The 21345-nt window shown below is 36.0% G+C and overlaps 1 protein-coding gene across 10 annotated transcripts in view; it reads left to right on the top strand.

Annotated features, from left to right (window-relative positions):
- Nucleotides 1-21345, top strand: part of CEP128 (centrosomal protein 128) — a 138455-nt gene that overhangs the window by 4424 nt on the left and 112686 nt on the right. For 8 of the 10 annotated variants that reach the window (XM_072865405.1, XM_072865404.1, XM_072865399.1 and 5 more), the window contains exons 2-8: nt 954-1114; nt 2561-2647; nt 6193-6316; nt 7279-7400; nt 9859-9950; nt 10695-10767; nt 20957-21073. In XM_072865405.1, coding sequence (XP_072721506.1) covers nt 968-1114; nt 2561-2647; nt 6193-6316; nt 7279-7400; nt 9859-9950; nt 10695-10767; nt 20957-21073 — 762 coding nt within the window. In that variant the 5' untranslated portion in view covers nt 954-967. Of the gene's footprint in view, nt 1-953; nt 1115-2560; nt 2648-6171; nt 6317-7278; nt 7401-9858; nt 9951-10694; nt 10768-20956; nt 21074-21345 lie in introns of those variants that run through there. The other 2 variants (XM_072865402.1, XM_072865403.1) reach the window with 2 other exon arrangements.

Genomic DNA, 21345 nt, shown 5'->3' with positions numbered 1-21345 from the left:
CTATAGGTTCTCACTTGGTACCTCTCTCCAATTTGACACGTAATTTCTCTGAACTGCTCTGTGAGTTCTGGTACTCACCCAGTTCTGCTCCCATTTTAGGAAAGCTTAATTTAGTTCATGTTTCTTTAGCTTACTTTTGTGAATGTCATGTGTGTCCAAGGTTTAAAAAAAAAAAAAGTGACCTCTACTGCTTCTTCCCTGTTTAACAAATTTAGTTATTCATTACCAGGTTGATTGATTTGATATCAATGGATACATTGCGCTTTTTTAATTATTTTTTTTATTTTTTGAGAACAGATCTTTTGCTGGAAACTTAAAATAGTCTATTTTAATCTTTTCCACATACTAAAATTAAGTTGTTTAGTCTAGTCTATAACTTCTTGGCCACAGTTTTCTTTCGTTTCCCTTCTTTTTAAGACACTGCATTTGCCTTCTTCCATAATATCACCAGTTCTCCTTGAGTCATTAAGATACTGGTTCATAGGCTTGCTTCAGACAGTTAGTTACTTGGGGTTATTTGTCTTAGTTGGCCCTGGCCAATCTGAATATAGCTTAGCAAGTAGTGTGAGGCAAAGGAGAATGGTTCTGCAGAGCAGAACACTTGATAAAGAGCTGATGTCCCCAGTGTTTTGGGGGGAGAATTTGCTTTGGACTATGGTCTTATCCTGGATACTGAGCACTTAGAGGTAGTGAAAGTGCATCTTTTGATTTAGTTCTCTTGGAATGGGCTCTGCCTCTTGCATCTTGGCACTGCTTCATGGTGTGAACAAATACAATAACTGAGAAGCAGTTGGAAGACTTGCTTCAAAAGTACATCCTGACCGGAACCAGAAACACTAATGTAAATGTAGTCTGAGTCTATGAGATTGCTTTGGGAATATTGTGAAAGTAAGACACTGTTCAGTTACAATCAGGATTTAACATTCATTACTTTTTCTGGTCTTCCTGCCTAGGTTTCGAGATACTAATGGCAGATTCATCCAGTGATTCAGACAACTTTCTTAGGGATCAAATAGGAAGGCGGCCACCTTTGAGAACATCCCACAACAGAGTTCGGAACTGTGGTGCTGAAGAAGTTACAGAGAAGATCCATACTTTAGCAAGCACTTTACAGGTGGTTTACAAAATACTGTTTTAAAGTATTTGTAGAGTCTGCATTTCTATAACATAGGGTCAAATTTTCATTTCTGAAGTTGTGGAAAATGCTGTGCTGATGGGAAACATTGCTTTCTGTGCAAACCAAAAAGATTTTGGGAAATTAATCATATTGCCTTTGATCTGAAAGTATGTGGCTTGTTACGCTTTTATACAGCTGTTACTTCAGATAGTAATACAATGTTGTTAGAAACAATGACGAGTTTGGTAATACTGTTTATAAAGTCAGCAAACTGAATAATGCCAAATAAACTTTGTCAGATTCTCACAAGAGGCATTCAATTTTGTAGCAGAAAGTTCCAGCCCCATCTTTGTTGTCTTGTACTGTGTAAAATTTCCCAGTTCCTAATAAAGTAAATATGTAGGCAGTCAGCTCCCTCATGATAGAGTTTACAGTTCAAATATTTTCTAGATGTGGAACAGCACAGTGAGAAGTGGTATTTGTAAACTTGTAAGAGATCTATACCTGAGCAGGAAAAAGTGTTAATCTAATTCCTGCTTCTTCAGGGGAAGCAGCAGAGGAAATCTCTGAATCTGTTTTGCAAGTGGGAGGTGACATTTAGCTACCTTGACACCATTCATTGCTAGAGAAGTCATCCCCATTCTTCTCTGACAGTTCTGAATACCTAGAGTGGGTGGGCTTATATATTATCACTTGTGTTGAAGTATTGTTTGGCCGGCAATATTTTTTTTCTTTTTAATATGTGAGAAGAGAAAAATCCCTATAGAATGCTGAATTTAAACTTCAAAACTTCTTAGCTGGAAAATAATCATCAAGCTAGAAAAGAGATGAGTTAATAAGAATGTAATCTGACTGTTTTTTCAAAGGGACTCTTTGGTATTGTCCTGTTTCTGTCTAACCTCTTTCTAGCTGCTCTTCTGAAATTCTGATTTTAAGCTAATTGCTTTTTGTGGACTGCTTTTCAGCAGGTATGCTACCTGATCCAGCTCTTCATCTGGTCAGAGAATGCTCACGCAGAGACCTTGCCTAATGTGTTATTGTGTTACCTAATGTGTTATTTGTTACCTAAAATTTGTTATTTCTCTGTTACCTGCCTGTAAAACAGAATCAAGTTAACTTTTTAAGAACTTTGGATTAAAAAGATTTTTCTCCAGAGTGGCTGAAACTTATAAAACTTTTTGTTTGAAGCTGAGGCCTTACTGTTGTACTGTAAGTGATTGTGTGGTTTTTGTTTTGTGGGGATTTTTTTTTTTTCCTTCCCTTTAGCCGTGCTGTACATCTTCAGATTCTGGTTACTTGGATAGGATTTTGAATGCTTAGACCCTTTAAAAAGCACTTGTGTTATCAGTTTACACTTATAAACCAAGAATAATAAAGACAGTAATATTTGATTAGAGGAGGTTTGTGCTTTGACTTTTCTTCCTCAAACTTTTTTTTTTTAAGGATACCAACAGAAATCTAAGACATGTTGACCGTTTGCTAGGACAATACAGAGAATACAACAAGGAACAAACCGAAGCAATAGCAACTGTGAGCAACTTTCAGTTTATCTTAACTTCTTAAATCTTTTCTGCTAATAGCATTCATAGCTGAAAACTTGGTAGTAATGGACAGAATATATCAAGAGTTAAGTAGATGTAAACAGAAACTTTTCATACTTATTTGAGCAATCTAAATCAAACTGCAGTAATATGTTATATAATGAAACTCTGGCAGGTTTTGTAGCTTCATTACTCTTCTGGTTTATAAGCACCAAATAGATTGTTATGTTATGATACTATGCCAAGTACAAGGTGCATAGCTGAAATAGATTGTTAGGGAACATGTTTCTTTTGCATGAATAAGTGATAGGATAAAAGCAGAGTTACAACAGGGAATGAGACTGTGATCATACTGGTGTAGGTTTTTTTCCCGTCATTCTACAACAGGTTCTGAATCTGTTGACCAGCTTTCTCTAAATTGCAGAAGGGGTGAAATTCTCATAAATATCAAGCTTCTACAAGTTTGAAAACAGGTGTCTAGACAGAGAAGGTGAAACAAATTAGTGCTGGTAGGGCAAGAGAGGTTTGTAACTTGGTTACAAACAAACTGCAGCAGGTGCTGCCTGGAAACAGATACATATGAGATGTAGGAATATTTTGCATGTGAGGGTAGAGAGAAAAAGCAAATATGTAGAAAAGAAGGCTTGTTTTCTTAAGACAGCTTGCTTTCTAAATCAGTATGCACAAACTCTGCATGGAAGTAATTGGGGATATTATATGCCTCAATAATTTTTTTTCTCTTTGAATGCTGTTTGTGTCTTTATAAGCTCTACTTAGTTATTGAATTTGTAGAATTTCTGGTGGGCATTGGAACCATTTAAAGTTGTCTGTTTTTAACAAATGCTGATACTAAATGTAGTTCAACATCGTTATTCTGGAAAGATTTTCTATGAGGAAACATCAAGGTGAGTGAGACATCACTGAAATTTAGTTTTCACTTAATGTCCATTCTTAGTCATGCTAGGTAGCTTTTATTATGGCTCAAGCAGAGGAGAAATCTAGAGACTCTAACCATCTCCTGCTTGAGCTTTAAATAATAGACTAAAATCAGTCTTACTAGTAAAGATAGTGTGTTTCTCTGAGTTCCTGTTCCCTTCCTGACGCTGAAGTTCCCACTTGCATAGAATAAATGTTGTATGTATTTGGTATGTAGGAAGAAGCAGCTGGGATCAGGAAGCAGTGAATTTGTTTTCCTTCTACAATAAATATTTAAGAAACTTGAATAAATTTCTCATTTGTATGGTGATGTGTTGGTGTTTTTTTCTACCGTATTAGACAAGATTGTTCATCTAAGAGTATTTTGCTCCAAATGGGATATGTGTTTAGGTTCTGTCAGTTATTCTGAATATTGTAATGTCTGACTCTTGAATTCTTTGTGATCTTTTCCATAAAAAAGATTTTCTTCAGACCATTGTATAGCACCTTTGCATTTATGAATTGGTAATTGCTGCTGAGGAGCTCTTTTACATTCTAATTTATAAATTAGTCTCACTACCTCACTTCTAGGTGCCTGGGGTCTGCCTGTGAATCAATGCAAAACTTGCTAGGTAACTTACAGGGTCAGGAAGGTTTGCTGCTCAGAACTTTATTTCATTGTTGCTATTGTTGATTCTCTAGCAGTGGGAACGTTGTACTCCCCATATGTGCTCTGTTCCAGAGCAATGTTATTCTCCTGCTGATTTCACTGTTGGTTTGTGGTTTTGTTATGTGCCTGGAGGACAACAATAGTAGAAAAAAGGTTCTGTTCCACTCTTTGGGGTGGAGAGAAGGGAGTGAGAGGGAGGAGAGAATGTTTTGGGGTGGATTTTTTTGGTCATGTGAGGCTTTGGAGAGGTTTAAAAGTAATCAGCCTTTGAGAGAGATCTGGTGGTTTGGGTGTTTTTTGGTTTTGTTTTTTTTTAAATTTTATTTTTTCTGATGCCATTGATGTTTGTCTCTTTAAATAAGTTTTAAAAAAAAAATACAACAACAACAAAAAATCAAACACAAAAGAAAGAAGAAATGGGAAAGGACCAAAATGTTAGGCACTGTTTTGGTGGGATTTAAACATCTTATAGATGAGAAGTGGAGGAATGGAATTCAGATTGGTGAATATTAAGGATATTCTATGAAAAATTATGTTTAATATCTCTGGTTTACTCTCATAGCCTCTCTTCATTCTTTTAATAACTGAGTTGTTTAAGAGAACACAAATACCTTAAAATATAATGATGTTGATAATGTAAATTATAACTCAATTTTTTTAAACAACTTTTGGCCATTGTTCTGTTCTAAAGAAACACTGAAGAGTAAAGTTGTTAATTCTGGACACTGTGGTTCTTTGTTTAAAAAATTAACTAAAAAATCCAGCCGTCTGGTTTCATGTAGAAAGGGTAAAAATGAGTGCTGTAAAGCTAAAGCATGCAAACTGAGCACCTGTAGCGTAATTCAGAGTTTTTATGGCCTTATTAAAGATGCAAGATAAGTCTTTGACAGGGTCAAGTTAGATTTGAAAATTGAATTATTGCTGTTCTTTCTTTGATCCTCTGGTATTTTAATGAATTTTTTTTACATTTTAGCTTTTTGAATACAAAAGTGATCTTTTGTTACATACATTCATTGTTGTATCTTTTTCTGTCAAGTAGCCTCCATCTTTTTGAGAAAGCATTAGAAAATCCTTAAGGTTTGAGAGTTTCTTAGTAATAATGAAGTTGTTTTAATAATACCATATAATGAAAACATAATACTTTAAAAAGAACCTAAACAAGCATTGAAAGATTCAGAAAAGATTTAAACTAGTGTTTTGTGCTTTGGGGAAAAAAGTGCTACCCAGAGAGAGATCCAACACAGTGTGTATAATTCTGCAAGAATAAAGCAGCAATTTAACCATAGTGTACAAGCCTCTGTTAGGGAAAGGAAAGGTGAACCTTTAGAAATTGATGTTTTGTAGATTGTCAAAGAAAGGTGTCACAAAAGCAAGTAGCTAAGAACCAAAGTTAGCAAATGCAACCTTAGAAAATAAGATGCAAGTTTGAAAAATGAGGAACTTATTTAGGAATATAGTTAGTTCTGAATCCTTAAGTTGGGAATGTCTGCCTTTTTCTGGAATTGTAACTACTAGAAGTAGGGCTTGATGTACAGCTTGATAGCCGTATGTCAAATTGATTCCAGGTAGGGCTGGTAGAAAAATTCCAATTAAAAACCAGTTCTTTGAAGTTGTTTTCTGGATTTTGCAGGGCTGTTATTGAGCATTGCTGGCAAATAGGTCTTATTTTGGTTGTAGGAGACATACTTTTGAGTTCTCCTGGTGTGTTGCACCACTGTTTTAAGAAACTTGATATTTGAAGCTGCCAATGCTGGAAACATGTTTTACTATAGTTATGGGAATATGACATGCAAGATATTGAAGAAAAGCTGTTATAAATTCATAGCTATACTTGGCTTAAAAATAGTTTTGATTCTCTTAATGGCTTTTTTGAAAAATAGTATTTTTCATGCTTTTTTTTTTTTAATCAGTCTGTGTTTGTATTTCAGTAAATTGTAATTTCTCTGCAGTTAAAAGAATCACTGGAACAGTCTATAGGTCAATTAAGGAGCCAACGATTAACCCAAAACTCTGGAATGAGAAGTGCTTCTCTCTCAAGCTTATACCCTAGTGATCTGGATGGAGGAGTGTCAGGTAAAATACTTAAGGTGCTTGAGTATACTTAAATTATGTCATATAGCTGTTGTATGGAAAGAGGAAATTAAGAAGAAAAATGTGTAAAGGTAGTGGCATGAAAAGTCATCACTAATTACTTCAAAGAAATTCAGTTTAGAAATTTGGGAGACGCTGCATTAAGTTATGCAGTTGTTTATTTGGTAGATTCTTATAGCTTTCTGTTACATAGTCTTTTCTGCTGATATCCTGAGAGATCTAAGTGAAACATTGATTCTTCCAGTAGAGAAAATTCCTTGTCCACTGCAAGAGTTGTAGGTACATACAAGTTAAAGCTAAATCCAAAAGATATTGCAGCTCCTGAAGCTTGCTTCACAGCAAAAAGGAAAGTTAAATTTTAAATGCATAAGTTTATAGATGTGTGGGTGAAATTATGTAAGGCTCGGTGGAAAAGGAAAAACTGAACCAATGTATAACCTACAGAAAAGTAGTTTTTTCTTTTATATCTCTCTGAAAATTCATTATATTTTAGGAAAAGCTGTATTTGGGAGGAATATTCCTCCCAGAAGTATCGTTTAATGTATATTAGTAGAAAGTTCTAAAACTTTCATTTTTCTAATGTAAAAGCTGTGAAGTACTGTAGTTTGAAGCTATAATAGATCCAGGTGGAGGAAAAGGTGTTGCTTGGGCAAATGAAATTTGAGGAAAAAACTACCTAGTCCTTGGAGGAACAAAGGAAACCTCTTTCTTACCCATCACATACATGTATTCCAGAAATATTTAAATTGAAGAAGAAACCTGGGAAGAGCTAAACAAGAAGTATGCCTGTGCATTTTATGTAACTTTAGTAGTTGTTTTGTCTGTAAAGTGGCCTATAAGGATATTGGCAAGATGAAACACATGTTTTTCTTGAAATAAAATGAAAAATTTCCCATACGAAGTTTTGCCTTCCTATTTATTTTTTTATCTCTTGTCTCATAAAGGGAACCGCCACTTCCTGCCTACTTCTCCTCTCAGGGATTATGGAGACTCACAGGGCAATAAACATCGAAGGTCTAGATCTGCAAGTGTTCGATTTGTCAGTGAGACAGATAATTTGGACCAGGTACAGAGCACTAATGGGAGTTGCTTCCCCAAACAGGCAATATGTGGTCACTAGGCTTTTACATCAAATGAGGTTATTCTGATGATGCAGCTAAGAATGTTTCAGCTATGGAGTGTGCTCTCAATGCTATGTGCCATTCCCCATTAGGCAGTCACCTCTTGTTATCTGTCAGTGTCATCAAGTTTCATGCAAATCTGTCATTATAGATAAAAAGATGCAGATGGTAGTGATATCAAAAGGAATGTATGAAAATAATCTCTATACTTTTTAGGCCATGTATGAGAAAGAAAAGTCATCTCTGAATATGTGATTAACATTCACCTACATGCTGAAATCCAATGTGGCTCTAAAGGGGATTGTTCTGCTTTAGTTAGTAGCCCAGGGTCTTAGTGCTTTTGCTGTTTACTTCAGTGTAGCCTGGATTGATTTTGGGCTGGCTAGTTCTCCATCTTAATTCTAGGTCTGACCTGTGAGTAGGATAATTTGACCCCATGCTTCAGGCAGATGATGTGAGGAGGAAGGGATGCGTATGGCACTGGTAATTTTCATACCCCTCAACTTGTGTCTACTTGCAGACTCTTGAGAAAAAATAAATTAATTACTTTAGTGGATAAGATTATAGGTTGTCTATATCCTACAGATAGAGACGAGACTTCAGTACCTGTTTTTGCGCTCTCAGACAGAGTGGCTAGACGTACTTGAGTGAATCCCTCTTTGCAGACTAATTTGTCCAGGAGAAATGTATTATGAATAACATTAAAGCAGCTGATTGTAAGCTGTTCGTGTTTACTTTATTAAATCAGTCTCGACTTCCAAATAATTACTTTTAAACTTAACCACCGTACATTCTCTCAGTTGACTTTTTCGGAAGTCTGAGTACTACAGAAATTCCTAGACTTCTATTTAACCCTGTTTCATTGTCCTTTCAGTCTACTTCTCCCCCCATTCCTTCCTCCACCAAGGTTAGTGTGGAACATAATCCTTGAAAGGAAATAATGTTATATGGAAATCTTCCTCCTAAGCTTCCAAAAAGCTTAGAAATATTTTAGCTTACTTCTAAATATTCTATAAATAACTTAGAAATTTTATTCAAGGGAGTTCCTGCATGCATACAAAATTCCTAGTTTATATTGAGTAACTATGTAAGCAAATAGCTTTTTTCCTGTTTTGATAACTGCTGATTTATTCCTTATTCTTGCTTTTCAGTGAGTCAACATGGCTTTACTCAGTCATTAACTATTTTGTAAGAAGAGTATAGTGCTTTGAGGAATGATGAACTAGAAGTAGTCATTGATTATGACCACAGGTAGAAATTGGGGCAGAGATAAAGCAGTACTGCTTGACTAAAGCTGTGGCTTTTTCTTCTTTCTGTAACCACAGTCACTTTATTCCCATTCTGACTGCTTCTAGCTAAGGTAATTTTCCAGCTGAATGGGCTTTTAACACATTTGAGTCTCTCTCCTTCTTAGACTGATACATTTTGAAAATATGCTGTGTTTTTCAAAGTCTTTTGGGTCAGGTTGAAATTTCTGATTAGTCACAGAGGGGAGATGGTAGTACCTGTGTCTGAATGTCGAGGGCAGTCAACTGGGCTGTGGAAGATCCAGGTTTAAGTCTTGGGCATAGAACAAGGGGATATTATAAACCAGGGTTTTTCATAATGATGGTCCTGGCCACTGAGCTGTTGACAGCAGTAGAATGGATTAACTGTCACTTTTTGTCCCATGAAGGATGGATGTCCTATTACATTTTTTTATTTACTCCCTTGAAAACTTTGACTACAAATTGGGGGCCTGCTGAATGGGGGAAATGGGAGGTTTTACAAAGGGAAATAGATATGTGTTTTTTGTTTTGTGTTTGTTTGTTTTTTTTTTTCCTCTCCAAGCTCTGAAAAAAGCATCCTAGTAGAGTATGTAAAGTCTTGGGCAAGGTAAAATACCTTTCCTCAGTGCTTTGCTAGTTCCTGAATACATCATAGTGTTCTGCTTGGTCACTTCCAATTTCATATGCCATCTTTTGATAGTAAGATATGTAGCTGGGCAGAACTTTGTTTCACTTATACTAGCATTTATTAGCAGGAAATGTGTCTCTCCTGACTTCTCCTGTTCAGATCTTTCAACTTGCTTTGCATTATGTTAAAAAGATGGTGCAGTGTCAAATAACTGAAATGACCAGGCTCTAAACCATAGAAAAAAACCCATAGTTGGGAAACTTGGTTTAGCAAATAATGTACTGAAAATTAAACTTGAATGAGCAAGTGTTGTGAAGGGGTGAATGAATTAGAAGCATGCAAGCCTCATCTGCTCATCCAGGCTCATCTGCAATTCATGGAATTTCATTATTTTGTAGGTTATTTTTATCTGCTTTATTTTAAAAAGTGTGTATATATGTATTTCTGGAATATCACAGAAAAAAGGGTTCCTAAGCCTTGACTTATTTTGTGTACTTTAATTTACAGCTGCATTCTTTCCACCAGTCTCTTCGAGATCTCAGTAGTGAACAAATTCGCCTAGGAGATGACATCAGTCGGGAGTTTTCAAGAAGAAATCGGTATAAACAGAATATAACTTCATGTGAAGAATAGTATGGAAAATAGTTGTTATGGTTTTAAATAATTCTTAAACTCCTTTGTTCTTTTATATTTAAAAAAAAAATTTTGGGGAGAGCGGGGAATTGCACAACTTGTAGATGAAAGCAGTATTATGAACTGCTTGTTCTATGTCATCTTGTGCAGTATTTATAAATGTAAATAACACCCATCAATTCTGATTTGTATACTATATGTGGCTTTTCCCCCCTTTTTTATATATGGACAAAATGACAAGGACTTGGGAATTTCTTTTATTACAACTTTGCTCCTTATTTTTTCTTGGTACTGGAGTCTCTGGAGGGCAAGCTCTCATGCAGGCCATAATGTTTTTTTATAAAGTACGTACCATCTTAACATATGGTGCTTTGTCTAACAGCAATAACAGGAATTAGACTGCTAATTCCTAGTAGGAACTAGTAGTATTCAAAAGGACTGTGTAGAAGTGTTCATAATTTTATACTTGTTGACCTGATACCTAGCCTTTCAAACTAGATGCTCTGTTATCTTCACTTGAGGAATGGAAATGCTTTTTATCATGAGTTTTCCACTTGAGGCTGGTCTCTAATTATGCCAGGAATTTAGAGGCTGTAGAACAAATTGAAGTAGCATAAAAATTCAGGAGATTGCTGCTCCTTAAAATTATCACAGTTGATTTTTAGTTTTTGCACTGTAGAATATTGTCTTACCTATATTTTTCTATGAAGGACTGATGCTGAATTAAGAAAGACTCTAGAAGAATTGTCTGAAAAGCTCACTGAGTCCCAAAGACAAGAAATGGTGAGTGTGACTAACATGAAAAGATGATTTATATTTAGTATTCTAAGCAGGATGTGGGCTTCTAGTTTAATGTGTGTGTTGGTAATCAGTACCACATATTAGTATGTATATCTGAACATGATCTTATCTAGGCTACTATAGGTTGTTAGTGTTACCCTTCCATAATGAAATCAGCAAGACAAGTTTTATATTTCAGATGCTTGTTTAAAGTAAAAGTGAGTGTTTTACAAATGTGTATGCAGTGAATCTTTCTGTTTCAAAATTCACAGTCTTAGAGAAAGCTGCTTTTTAACTTTGATAGCGTTCAAACCAATATTCATACTTGTTGAAGATATCTTTTGAAAGATACAAGCTTTCCCATGTTATGATGATGAATAATATTGTTTCCTCTCCCTCCCTCCCTCCCTGTCCTTTTCAATCTTTATCATCTGTGCAGCGTAACGGGAGGAGTCTCTTTGGGCTGCACTCTTCTCTGAAGGCTTTGTGACAAAGGTAACAAAGGAGGCAAGATGGCCATGATAGTCTCTTCTTTTTTGCCTCCTGTATCTGCTGGAAGCAGACTAACTGCAGTCTATATCACTTAAATATGAAAGAGATCTGCTATTGAGATGGAATTCAAACAGCATATTGCTGTAGGAACAAGAGAAGATGAGAGTCTCCCCAGTAGTTAGGGTGAAAATGCTGTAGGTAGTTCTCGACTCATAAGACTTGAGTGTATGCTTTGTGTAAGTATTAATGTGGTATCAGTAGCAATGCTGACTTTTCACAGCAAGTGTTGTGTGTCCTTATTTTCCCATAGGTGATTCATCTTGCCCTAAAATTGCATGAATTGGTACTAAATGCTCTGTCAAGAGCTTTAGTGATGTGTTTGTCACTGATAAAAATATTGTTGGCACAGACCACTTGTTGGCACCAGCAGACTTAATAATTGTACTTGTGTAAGTTCCTGACTCTAGATGAAGTTGGACAGGGATTCAAGAGACTATAATCTATCAGTAGCAGTTATATGCTGATATGATAGATTCTGTCAGTGGAGGAAGACTTGTCTTGTCAGCCTTCCTAGAAAAATATAACAGGCTGTTTTTGTTAGAATGTTAGCTCTGCTTTCTCCTAATAGCCTGATAGGATAAAATAAGTTTATCTGATAAAGAATTCTTGATACTTGCAAAACTCTGGGGTTTTCTTGTTGTGGCCTACTTCTCAGTATACTTATTTGTTTTTCTCTTTCATGTACCAGGAAATTAGCAAACTCAGTAAGTTTTAACCAAGATGGTTCTCAAGAAAATAGCTGCTGCAGCTGGCTACACTATAACTGTTCAATGCCTTTGAATGAGAGAAACAAACCTTCCTCCTCAATCCTCTGGAATGCTGGCAGCCACTGTTTCATTAATGAAAGAAATAACTAGCTCTTTGTGACCTGCTATAGTAGGATTTCAAGATTTGAAATTGAATGTTACAACTTTTGACCTGAGAGAAACAAAAAATGAGAGATGTGAAGTGTAACAAGGAAGCCTTCTGTAGTTTGTTAATGGTAAGGGGAATACCAGAAGAATAAGACTCTTAGTTGGGAGAGAACATTATCGTCCAATAAAGCTATGAAAGCTGAAGTGTTTAATGACATTCTTTTAGTGAAGACACAAACGCTGAAGTAAGCTGCAATGAGATGGTTTTCATGTGTAGGACTAGTAAGACTTCAGCTGGAATATTCTGCTCATTGCTGCTTATTATCTTTAGGAAGAACACTGGCCAAATGGAGAGAAGACCAGAAAGAGGAGGGAAAAAAGAGGGGGAAAAATAAAAAAGGCCACTCGTTCAGTTGCTGGGGTTCAATTTGCAGAAATATGTAGTTAGGAAAGATCTAGCTATGTGTGATGAATGATCAAAAAGTGGGTGTTTAGTGAATGATATTAGAATAGAAAGGCATTTAATGATAATTCTGCACAATACTAGTCTAATCACCTGTGGCTTGGGAGCTTCTTGGTCTGGAATTGATCTCTGTACTTTCTCTACTTAGTAATCCCTCTGTGGATTTCTTTTCTAGAATTTGTCCGGTTCTTGTTATAACTTGCATAGCTTTATCATCTTACTTGTCCTATAGCAGGGAATTCTCCAGATAGATTACATATTGTGAGAGGAGCTGCCACTTTTGTGGTGGTTTGTTTTTTTCTGGGGGGGGGGGTGTGTGTGTTTGGTATGTTCTGGTTGGTGTATTTAGTTTGGGTTTTTTGTTGTTAGCTTTTTTGTTATTGTAGGTTGTGGTTTTTTTAATCTAACTGCTTTTTCATCCCTAATTTTCATTGGAGGAGGTTGTTCAGTTTCTTCAGAGGCTTTCAGGCTGAAGAATTTCAGGCTGACATGCTTAATCACTCATTGTACCCAGGCAATTCCACACCACTGAAAAAGCCTAGTGGTAGCAATATTCTGCACTGCTGCTGTACCTGTGCTCTCTGATACTAGGTGTGGATCCTTTGCCCTTGTTCAAAACCTAATGATCTACTGTTACACTGATGAGGCTGGCAGAATGGCTGAGATGAGGTAAATGCAAAAGACGGGAATTTAGTATGGATGTTAAGAATAAAAATAACAGTAATGGTGAGCATAGCAAAGCATGAAATTAGAGTGTGTGTAGAAACTGTGGTCTCCTATTGTATATTTTTGAGGTCCTTTAGTACCTGTCTGTGTTTAGGAATTCTTCTAATGAGACTATTTAATTCAGAATTGATTTCTTGTTGGTTAAAGTGAGTTGGGTAGGAGGAAATGCTTTTTCCCTCACAACTTCCTTATGCAAAGTTGTGCAGGAACTTTTGTACTTAGTGCCTTTATCACCATGCTTTGGAGTGTTTATCACCTCCAACATTACCATTCTTGTATTTGTATTCTACTGTATGATGCTTGGCAATAAATTGTCAACTTGAAATCTTCATAGTTTGACAGGATGAGTTCATGGTAGAAACATTCTTTTCAGTTCAGTGTCCTTAAGTCTTCATTTCTGTAGGGACATATATCTAAATTCTTACAGCCCTACTGTTCAGTATATTCAGTGCTGTTTGAAAATTGCCTCTATATAGATGTGTAGTGATAAAGGTCTAGTCACTACAGTTTTTCTGAGTCACTGCTTTAGAACTTATTTTTATTAGGGGTTCTGATTCTTAGAACCTTTTTGATGCTGAATCTGAATACTTTAAGAGCCACACCACATAATCAATGCACATTAGTTTTTCCTTTAAAGGGAGCCTTTTCCACCCCAGTATAAACACCAGAGGACATCTGGGGTGATGACACAGGCATAGTTAGATGCCTGTTTCAAAGCAAGCACTCTCCATGGCCTTGTACTTGAGAATCTATGTGCAGTTTTGGTATAAAGCCTGCAGGTTCTACAATTCTATATCAAAATCTGTTATCTTATCGAGATATTTTGTGAGATTCCTTTTTTCCTGAAAAAAGTTTGGATGTTTGCTAGAGGAACGTCCATACAGACCTATAAACAATTGAAAGAATGTTTACTTACTTTATGGTTATATAAGATAGCCCTCTTAGATATTTTGTTGCAGTCTCCTGGTATAGAAGCACAAATGAAATAGCACAAGAAGCTGATCTTTATGCATAAAAAGTAACTGCACCAAAGCACAGATTTGTTCAAATTAAGTAGATGCTTAATTGAGATGGTGCCATTACAAGGTTAGTCTAGGCTGTGTCTGTGGAAAGAGGCAGCAATGTCAAGTGAAATGGGTCCCACATGGAGTTAATGTGGTTACGATATCTCGGAGAGCCAGGATTATTGTCAGATAAGGAACTGTCCTTCAGAAGATCTGATATGGGGATTATTTTTTTTTTGCACTGCACAGGTGACTTGTAAAATGTATATCACGCATTATCATTTGCCATGAGGGAAAAGTTTAACAATATTTAAAGTGACATCTGTGAAAGAAGTTTGCTATTTTTGTGATTTTAATACTTCTGTTTCAAGTCTGCATTGATGATAAAATAGGTCATAACAAGAAAGGCAACAAAAATCTGTTGAAATAGATTTCAGTTAGCAGGACTTATGCACTAGAAATAACACTGGAAAGCTGAAAAACAGGAGAGAAATTCAAGAAGTAGGATGCTGCTTTTTGTAGATTAAGCATCCAGCATCTCCACAAGGTTATATTTAGCTGCATGACTTGAATGTCACCCTGGTTTTAAACAGGACATTCTATTCTTTGTGTTTAATTGGTGGTGGGGGAACTTTTTGATAGCTTAATACATTTTCATAGATTTTGCTGCTACGTGAAAGCCTTACACAGAGACACAGCTCTTAGTGTCATGGTTATTTTTCAGGTAGTCTGTGCTGCTAAAAATGCAGCCCATTTTAATATGTTGTGAATGCAATAATTTAGTGCTAGCATTTCATGTCATTAAGTAGAACCTCCATATTCTTTGTACTGTTCTCCAGTGAATCACTTGTCTACACTAAGGCTTTTGATAAGATCTAGAGGACAAGATACATAATCTTATGGTAGAAATGTTGTTCTGAGTCAGGATCATTTGGAATAAAGGAAGAGAAGTGAATTTTAGTTTCTTCTGCATGTACTATTTAATGAGTTAACACTTAACTGCTTCTAACTTTTTTTTTTTAATCCCTATTGTTGTATGTCACAGGCTCTGTGACAAACTGAGGAAGGTCGGAGAGGCTACAAAAACAGGGTTCTTGTGGCAGATAATGTCTACAGCAGTGTAGACTGGGTAACTGTTATGTTGGGGGAACTATGTTTTTAGGTGGTGCATTAACTGCTTTGGGGAGCAGAAACATTCCAGAAGAAAAAAAACAGTTATTTGTTATAAACAAAAGTCCTTGTTTTAATCTGTGAAATATTCACCTTGTAACAGTGACCAAAACAGATTTGGCATGGAGCAAAAAAGTTAAACCCCTTAAAATAATGTTTGGTTTCTGAAAGAGAGTTGCACAAAAATAAAGAAGCTTCTTAGAAAACTGTTGGGGAATAAAGAACATAGAATATTTCCAGACAATGTGGAAATGATCTGAAAACACTACAGTAGTGACTTCAAATAAATGCATTAAAAGACATGAAGGAGAGCAAAAGATAGCTGATGTAACTACAAAAGCTAAAAAGGAGGCCTTCCAAAAGTTATAGCCAAATGATAGAAGTAGAAAGTTTAGATAAACTTCAGCAGTTAAATATAAAAATGCAGTAAGGCAGGTTTAAAAAAAAAAAGTGACAGAGGTTGCAAAGGTATACGAACTGATAAACCCTGTTTAATGCTATAGTATCACTAGATAAAAAGATGATCAAACTAGAAGGAGTGTTCAGATGAGATAACATATGTGGAGAGGATGGGAGAAAGAATGTATTAGGGTTTTTGGATCCATCTTGACCAGGCAGACCGTTGACAGGTTCCAACATAGAAATACATCAGAAAGCTGGGCTCAGATTTGGAGGGACCTGTGTTGGGACTTCTGCTATTCCATAGCATAAATGACAAACAATTTGGAAAATGTGGTGATAAGCGACCCAATTTGTGATAGTGTGATGATGCTGAATTTTCCAAGATGGAGAAGGTAAGTGTACTGCATTCCAGGAAGTCTTATTGCTAAACACTGCTAGGACATGAATGTGACACAGCAGCTTTTCCAGAGAATGCAGAGGAAGCCACAAGTGATGGTACTTGGTTCTTTTGCTCTGTTGCAAGGTGCAACATAATAAAGCCTAATTTGCTGTGGACTTGTGTCCTCTCTGCCTTCTTTTCCTAGTCTCCTCCCTTACCACTTGAACGCTTTTGGGTTTGTGTCACCCCACAAAAACTTATATTGTATCCTGGTTATCTAAATCCTTGTACAAGAACTTTCATGTTCTTCCCATATGAAGAACACTTCCTCACCATGATACACCTCCAAAGTCCCATGACACTTTCTTTGCATCATTCTAACTTCATTGATAGCTTTATTGTCTTATACTTCCAACACAGTATTTTTTTAGAATGGTAAATAGGCTAATACTTATTTTCAGACTAAATGCATGTACTTTGCTGACAGCCAAAACAAAGGAATAAAGGCTGAGTTCCCCTGTTTCCCTAAATGGGGTATTTATGAGATCACCTCTGTCTAGGATCTTACTTTCTTGAAACCCCTCACAAAGTCTAAATACATTTGACAGCTCTGTACCACTGAACGTTTTAATCTATTGGCCAATTTCAGCTGAGTTTTGGGGAGGCTAGGGAATGAGGAGCACAAATGAAAGACCATAATCTCCTAAGTATTGTTCTTTAGACTAAAAGTAGTGTTTATGAGGCTGCCTTTGTTTAATCCTCTTTTTCAGGATTAATGCTAATTTAATGTTTCATAGTAAGCATTTTGTCTACCAGAAAATACTTTTCCTTCTGAAGAAATGTTAACCAGTGTGGTACGTATTCCTTTATCCTAAAACAACTAACTTTAACTAATAGTCAACCACTCTGTATGCCAAGCTCTATCTTACCAAAAAAAAAATCAACAAAAATTTGATGGAAAAAATGATTGCTTTAAGGAATCACTTTGCTCATACTCTAAGGTTTGTGCTTTGTTTACTATGTCTTTTGTTATTTTATACTTATTTAGAATAGTTTGTGAGATTGCAGATTTTTTATTTATGAAATGAGTGATTACATGCAGAAAAAACTTGGTTCTTTGGAGGAAATGAGAGTTGGGCGAATATTCAAACATGTTCTATGCAAATCCTCTTAAAGGAAAAATTGGCAACAAAGTATAGCAAATATAGCAATATATCTACTTGGCTGAATTAGAAGCTCTGCATTTACTTCGGACACAAAGAGAAAGAACACAGAAAGGGGAAATTAATTTAATAAGAACAGTCATAAAAAATAGTGCAAATATATGAGTGAAAAGGCCCTGGTGGTAGATAACAGGATACACCAACAGAGACACCAAGAGCGATGACGATTCACTTGTGAATACATCACTGTTTCTCAGGGAGACCAAAGCAATTGGCCTCTTCCTTGCAGAAGAGCAGAAACTGCTGACACAGTGTGCCAAGAAAGTTGATTCCTGTTCAACACCTTTTTAACATTGATATTTGCCAGCAATTTAAACTGCAAGTTAGTGACCAGCAATGGGGGTGTAAGACCTCAGCTTAGAATACTGGGCGGCGGAAGGAAGGCACATAAAATATTTTTAAATAACCTGGTGCAGATTAGTTAAGAAACTTAAATAACTGTCTGAAGTGATCTTAAAACCACTAATGGCTGTTTTGGAGTATTCATGAACAACTGTGGGGGTGAGTTAGAAAAAATGTTCTTGGAATATTGAAAAGAGGCAGATCTTGAAAAAGGAGAAAATAGACTGATTATTTTTCCAGAACTTGATTTGTAAACATCCAAGAGCAAACAAACAAGAAACTTAAGTAGCAGACAACACAGATTTGTCAAGAAGAATTACACTGTTATATCATAGAAGGAATTTACAAGGATGAAGCAGTAGTTTTCTGTATCTTGATGCAATTTTTTTGAGGTTTTTTAGACAGAATTTCATATACTGTTCTAATAAGCTTTTTAGTAAAATATGGTAAAACTGAATATAGTCTAGAATAAACACACAACTGTCCAGATACCTGTGTAGCTAGTAAACTGTTCACTTAAAATTAGAGGAGTTAGTGAAGTGAATTTTACGTGTTGGTATTCTTGCTCTGGTTCTTTCTGTAGTTTTTATCGATGGTCTAGATGATGCAATATAGAGACACTTGTTACATTTGCAGGTAGACTTCAGGTATGTTGGAAAACAGAACGGATTCCAGTGTCCAGTCTTGAATGTGGCTTAGAGGATAGAACAGGGTTAATAGGTGTAAAATTCAGCAAGGAAGACTAAAATTGTACTTTAGGAAAAGCAGGTCACTTTAGAGGCAAAGGATTGAATTGTCTAGGGATGCAGTAAAAGTTTTCTGTGAATGTTTTTGAGCAGGTTAGATGGACTTGTAGAAAAATGATATAGATATAAAAGGTCATGTGTTTAGCCAGGCAGTAAGTTTGTTAGCCTTTGAAGTCCCTTCCAGCCTCCTTTTTCTGTGCTTTGTGCACAGAGGATATGAGCTAACGGTATATACTAACTATAGTTTCTTGGTAGCAGGTTTTATTCCAATGAGCTATAAGTAGCATCAGAATGTATGGTGGTTTGTTTTGGGGGTGCTCTTTTTTTTTCTTTTTTGTTAGGAGGATTATGTCTGTAACTCTGAAATTTCTATGCACATGACAAATACAGTCACTGAGTCTTTTTCGGTACCTTGTTAGAAATAAGATGATAGTTGTATTCTGGAGGGAGGCGAAAGAAGTCAGAGGCAGGGCAAATCACTTGATATCTTGTAGTTAGTAAAAAGTTACTTTCTTACTCATTCTTCATTAGTGATAATTTGCCATGAAACCTGAAGTTTGCAGGAATCTGAAGCTTGCCTATTGCTGCCTCGTGTCACGTCATCTGCTGTGCATGTGGTGAACTAGACCTGTGTCAGTGAGGAAGTTACTGACCTCTCCTTTTGAATGTCGTCTTTGGGGGTGATGTTACTTTTGGATCTTCTGTCAAGTCTGAATTATACATTTTCTTTCTTAATAGCTTTAGTGTTCTCTTGCTTAACTTCACTTGAAAAAGAGGTGTGAGAGAGCTGAGAAAGTGTCTGTCTTCAGAAACATGTAGCCAAGATTTTTTTAAAATAGGACTTCGTTTCATTTGTGCACTTTAGGTATATCTGGAGAAAAGGATGACAGATATTGCCCAGTTTTCAGCAAAGATATAACAAGTTTAATAACAAAGTGTCATTTTCTGTTCCTGCTACATAGTATCATTGTTGCTGTTAGCTGCAGTATTTTGTGGATTATTACAAGTAACACTAAGTAGTACTTGTCAAAACAAATACAAACGTTGTGATGTGGTCCTTATTTTTTATGCATTAGTTTTTAGTAAGTATTCTGGATTATGACTACAGAGCTTTCATAACTTACATGAAAGAGCGTGGTTTGATGCAGTATGTTTTTTGAGCATCTCCTGATAGTTTTATGAGAAAATACAAAATTCCAAATTGTAAGCTGACTATTCATCTGGCTGCGCAAAGAAGAAATGTTTTCAAACTGATGTATTCTGTTGTAAAGAAAAAGTCTGTTTCATTCTTTAAACCTGATGTACTTGTGAGGCCCAGAATATAAATATAACCTTAATTATGTTTCTGTTGCTACAAAACTGTGTTGCTCATGTTAAAATTTTCTATGTACACATATACCTAGTGTTAGTAGAAGCATGCTTAGTGCTGAAAGTACAGATGAGAACTTGTTCCCCTCCACATACAACAGAAACTAGTAGTTGAGTGGTGTTTTAAGTCTTTCTCTTTTTATCTAAATACCATTCAATAATAGATATATTGCTTTCTAGTGATTGTTTAAAATAATTAGTTTTAAGGTAGGGAGGAAACGATACATAAATATTTCCCTTGCTAATCTTAAACTTTAACAATATAAATTTAATTTGCTGCCCACGAGAGGGTGCTGTCTGCTAGCAGCTTGAAATGCAAAAATAAAGTAGTTCTAGTATTGTAGTTTAAGTTTGAATTATTGTGTTTATAATCCAAATTACTTTAACAAATAACTACTGTTATTTGTATTAGTTCATACATAGATTCACAAAATATTAGGAAAAAGTCTTAATATAATTATTTTGTCCTATTATAGTAATTCTCATGTATTTAGCTCTTGTTTACTACTTTTCACTGGCAGATTTCAGAGTATGTAAGAGGCAAACATTGGTCTGTTTTACAGACTGGAGGTGTGAAAGAAATGAGTCTCCAGAGGTTAATCAGGCCTGTGGCAGAGAAGCTAAGATTTTTGTATTGCAGCTTCAGGTTAGGCTGCACCAAGCTTGATATTGAGATATTTAGCACTTCAGTAGAACCACCACTGTAGAGAAAAATATGCATATACCTAAAGGAGGATATTGCTAGCAAGATAGCAGGTCAGTTCCCTGCTTGAGTACTTCTGGAGTACTCACTGCTATAACTCTATTTTCTATACCATTCTAAATCTTATTTAATAAAATAAAAGTTGTGTTCTCTCTTCTTTCTGCCCAATGCTCTATTCACTTTTTTTTTGCCATTGTTATCTTAATATGTGGTAAAAGATGCACTAATCTCCTGAATGGCGTGGGTTTTTTCTTTTGAAGGTATCTGAACGGGTAGAGAGAAGACTTCAGGAGATAGAACAAGAAATGCGTGCTGAAAGACAGCTTGTAGAAAGGCGCCAGGACCAACTGGGACATATGTCTCTTCAATTACAAGAGGTATGCAAATGAAAACTTCCTGTGTATTCAGGATTAAGTTAGGTACATGCTGCATTTGTGAGCCTGTACCTGTCAAACTGGCAAAAGTTCTCTTCTCTTTGGCACATTCTTTTAACTATATAAGTCCAGCTCTGCTTGTTTTGGCAACCAGATAACAAGTACAGTCTCTGTACTTCATGATAGTGTCTTGTCTATGGTTAGACCTTTTTGGTAACTAACACAAACATTTTTTAAAAGAACCCACCCCTTATGCCCTCCCTCAAACCCCAAAC

This window comes from Ciconia boyciana, chromosome 6 (genome assembly GCF_034638445.1).
Source record: "Ciconia boyciana chromosome 6, ASM3463844v1, whole genome shotgun sequence".
NCBI classification, from domain to species: domain Eukaryota; kingdom Metazoa; phylum Chordata; class Aves; order Ciconiiformes; family Ciconiidae; genus Ciconia; species Ciconia boyciana.
Note: the sequence above shows the minus strand (reverse complement) of the source record. Positions and strands in the feature narration are given on the sequence as shown.